The 4169-nt window shown below is 56.0% G+C and overlaps 1 protein-coding gene across 1 annotated transcript in view; it reads left to right on the forward strand.

Moving 5' to 3' along the window:
- Positions 1-6: 6 nt before the first annotated feature.
- The window catches only part of HSF1 (heat shock transcription factor 1), a 25729-nt gene continuing 21566 nt past the window's right edge, over positions 7-4169 (forward strand). Inside the window, exon 1 of the mRNA XM_017883379.1 lies at positions 7-297. Within this exon, the coding sequence (XP_017738868.1) occupies positions 181-297 (117 nt within the window). The 5' untranslated portion in view covers positions 7-180. The remainder of the gene's footprint in view (positions 298-4169) is intronic.

A 4169-nucleotide genomic window follows, 5' to 3' on the forward strand; every position in this document is an offset into this window, starting at 1 on the left:
GGCGGCGGCGGCGGCGGCAGCGCGCCCGTTGCAAGATGGCGGCGGCCATGCTGGGCCTTGGGGCTGTGTGTGCGCAGCGGGCGGCGGCTCGGCCCGGACGGCTGGCGCGGCAACGGCGTTAGCCCGGTTCTCGGCCCCTCTTCGCGGCCGCTCCCTCCGCCTATTCCCGCCTTGCCCGAGATGGATCTGCCCGTGGGCCCCGGCGCGGCGGGGCCCAGCAACGTCCCGGCCTTCCTGACCAAGCTGTGGACCCTCGTGAGCGACCCGGACACCGACGCGCTCATCTGCTGGAGCCCGGTGAGGGCAGCGCGCGGGCGCGGGGCCCGTGGGGACCGGGAGGGAGCAGGGCCGCGGTGGACGGCGCGGGAGGGCTGCGGGGAGGGGCCCTGCCACACCTCGACTTAACGCGCGGTGAGCCTGCCCTGCCCCCGCCAGAGAAGGGCGGCGGGTCCCGAGCCTGCCCAGACGCAGAGCCTTAAGTTGGGAAAGCGGCTGCGAGACCCACACCCGATTCAACCGCTGCCCCAGCGAAGTTTCCCTGGGATGGGAGAATGGGGCGTCCCTTGCATCGGGCTTCTGCTAACTGTTGGGCGGTTGCGGAAGTGTCCGCGCTTAGGGCAAGCACCCGGCTTCGCCAGCGGACGCTGTGCTCCAGAGGACATCGGCGTCCCCGGGGGACGGCCTACGGGGTGCTGGGTCGGCAACTATTCGGAGACAGTCAGGACTTGGCACGTGAAGCGGAGGGCGTCGCTGTAGTGGAAAAGGAAAGGCAGTGGAAACAGAAACTAAGACGTCATGGAGCTTCAGGTTGATCTCAAGCCCTTTTCCGAATCCCAAATCTGGGTTTCCCAAGAGGAGTTTTGTTTTTCATTCCTTGTGGGGCGTCTTTACTCGCGTCTCTGTCTTCAGTTGCCTGGCAGCAGGCTTGTTTACACGGTCCGACCCTGCAAGACCGGACAGCTCCGGTTTGCAGAAGTAAATCAGTGATTGTCTGGAGTTGGAGATCAGAATCTGCTGTTCACATTCCGGCTGTGACGTCGTGTCCGGTGAGGGGCAGAGCCACAGCCTGTGGCTGGCAAGTGATGGCCTGAAGAAAGGCCACACTGGCCGAGCGGGGTCACTCTTTGCTGTGATACTAGCACTTGGGGAGGTGGAGGCGGGTAGATCACTTGAGGCCAGGAGTTCGAGACCAGCCAAGACAATATGGCAAAACCCCGACTCTACTAAAAATACAAAAAATTACCCGGGCGTGGTGGTGCTTGCCTGTGGTCCTAGCTACTTGGGAGGCTGAGATAGGAGGACCCCCTGAACCTGGGAGGCAGAGGTTGCACTGCACCGAGATTCCGTCACTGCACTCCAGCCTGGCAAAGAATGAGACCCGGTCTAAGAAAAAAAAGAAAAAAGAAAGGCCACTGATCACTGGGAGCTTTTGGAGGGACCGTGACAGGCGGGGTGCCACCAAGCATGTGTGGCCTCCCAGGAGCTAAGACCCCAGAGTTCCTCAGGCTCTGCTGAGTGCCTCCCATTTGCACAGCCTCTTTCTGCTGTTAGGAATGAAGAAAAGTCTGAACTGAAGCTGCCCCAGGCAGGAGGCCAGGTCTTCTGCTTCTCGGGTTTACTGAGGCTCTGCTTTACCTACAGAGTGTTTGGGAATAAAGAGAGGACTGGAAATCTTAGCTCTTGTTAGAAACACTTTATATTTGTCCTGCTGACACCTCTGTCTGTGTCGGCCTTCCCATCCCCAAGTCCCATTACGGCACAGTGCGCCTTCCTGCAGGCTGACTTCATTTCACCATCTCTTCATTCTAGACCTTGGCATTTTTGTGCAAAGGAAATATTCCCATGTTTCTGTTTTCTTTTATCCGTCTTTCTTTTTCTTTTTTTTTGAAACGGATTCTCGCTCTGTCGCCCAGGTTGGAGTGCCGTGGTGCGATCTTGGCTCACTACGACCTCCACCTCCCAGGTTCAAGCAATTCTCCTGCCTCAGCCTCCCGAGTAGCCAGGACTACAGGTGCCCGCCACCACACCAGGCTGATTGTTGTATTTTTAGTAGAGATGGGGTTTCACCACATCGGTCAGGCTGGTCTGGAACTCCTGACCTCAAGTTACCCACCTGCCTTGGCCTCCCAAAAGTGCTGGGATTACAGGTGTGAGCCACTGCACCCGGCCCTTCCTTCTTTTTCTTATTCCCCTTAACCCTCAGAAGTACTCTCTTGCCCCATTGTGGGAGGGACATCTGAGATTATCTGGGATATTCTAAGCTTAATCCTACTAGCATGATCTGTCCTGTCCCATAATCTGCTTGCTGTTTTTGCTTAAAAGATTATGAGGCATGTGGGTTAGGTCCCAGTGTACTCTTTTTTGAGACCGAGGCATGTTCTGGGCAGGGCTTTTGAGCAAGGGAGGCAGATTTGATGAGGCCTGTGGCCAGCCTCCACTCTACTCACAGGTGCACCACCTGCGGCCTGTTCTCCCTGGAGAGGGATGGGGAGCCGACTGGAATGTCAGTGTTTGGTTCCACCTGCTCAGTATAAAGTGGCAATGGTTGGTGCAGGATGCAGCAGTGGGGGCGAGCATGTCAATGAGATAGAAACACGGACTTCCAACTGGAAGGAAGCCCTTCTCCAGACTGTGCAGGGAGCTGCAGAGCTTTCTGGCGCTGGCTGCGTGGCCTGGAGAAAGGAGGTGATCATCCCATCCTGTGGCTTTGAGAGCACTCACCCAAGCCCTGAGGACTCCATGTCAGCAGAGTCCCAACAGGGGACCCTCCCACAAATCTACTGCCCAGGCCCAGCTGGCTCTCAAGAGGCCTTGCGAAGGCCCTGGTGCTCTTGCTCTCTGCTGCCTTCTCTGGGAGAGTCTCCTGGCCCAAAGTCTTACCACCATTCTGCCAAGAAAAACCTTCCCTGTTTGACACAAGAAGATGAGGCAGAATCACAGGCATGGTGACTCATTCTCAAGGCTGAATAACTTGGGGGAGACTGAGGCCCAGAAACTGGCCAGTGACTTTACTGAGCCTGGCCAGGAATGGGACCAGGTCTGGATAACCATTGCACTTCCCCTCCCTGGCCTGAGATCAGGACTCCCACTGCAGCCACTGGAGGCAGAATGCCAGGTCACTGTCCAGGAGAGCCCATGTGGTAGGGACTATTGGTGGGAACTATGGCCCCATCCCTGTGGTGGTTGATTTCCCACCCCCCAGACCCTCATTCCCATGAGCACCCCACCCACACAGGCAGAGGCCTTGAGGGGACCCAGCAAGTCGTGGAGGACAGCACAGCCCCATCTGCCTTGGAGAGGAAACATGTCAGCCACAAGGTTATGATCCCGGGAGATCCACATAGGAGCATGGGCATGGACGTGGGTGGTCCTCCCTCAGCCAACTTCTTAACAGCTTCTCCCAAAGGTGCACCTGGATCCAGTACCACTGAGAGCCAAAGATGGGGTTGGGGGACTTGAATACCTGGACTGACAGGCAGCTTCATAGAACTGAGACCCGTGAGACCAGGGACGCACAGCCTCCCTGCCCCGTGCCCTGGTGCCAGCCCTCAGCCCAGCTTCCTCCTCTGCATGCAGCAGCTCCTCTGTCCACCAGCGGAGGCTCTTCTAGGGCCTTGCTGGGCTGCAGCTGACTCAGGAGGGCAGCAGCCTCTTCAGAGAATTTGACAGCATGGAGACGCAAACAAAAGCAGAAAGTGAAGCCTCAGAACTAGGTTCAGCATCATCTCAGTTTTTTACAGGCTATGATTTTGTCCCACCTTTATTAACAAGATGAGGAAGTATGAAAAGTAATCTTCACATCTGAGATGGTGAGATTACAGATTTTTTTTTTTTTTTTTTTGAGATGGAGCCTCTGTTGCCCAGGCTGGAGTGCAATGACACGATCTCGGCTCACTGTAACCTCTGTCTCCGGGGTTCAAGTGATTCTCCTGCTTCAGCCTCCTGAGTATGGAATTACAGGCACCCACCACGACACCCGACTAATTTTTTTTGTATTTTTAGTGGAGACAGGGTTTCACCATGTTGGTCAGGCTGGGCTAGAACTCCTGACCTCATGATCCGCCTGCCTCAGCCTCTCAAAGTGCTGGGATTACAGATGTGAGCCACTGTACCCAGCCCGGATAATTTTTATAGTTATATTTTTCTAAAGTACTTTTTTATTTTTTTTT

Source organism: Rhinopithecus bieti, unplaced genomic scaffold (assembly GCF_001698545.2).
Source record: "Rhinopithecus bieti isolate Rb0 unplaced genomic scaffold, ASM169854v2 scaffold_13617, whole genome shotgun sequence".
Lineage (NCBI taxonomy): Eukaryota > Metazoa > Chordata > Mammalia > Primates > Cercopithecidae > Rhinopithecus > Rhinopithecus bieti.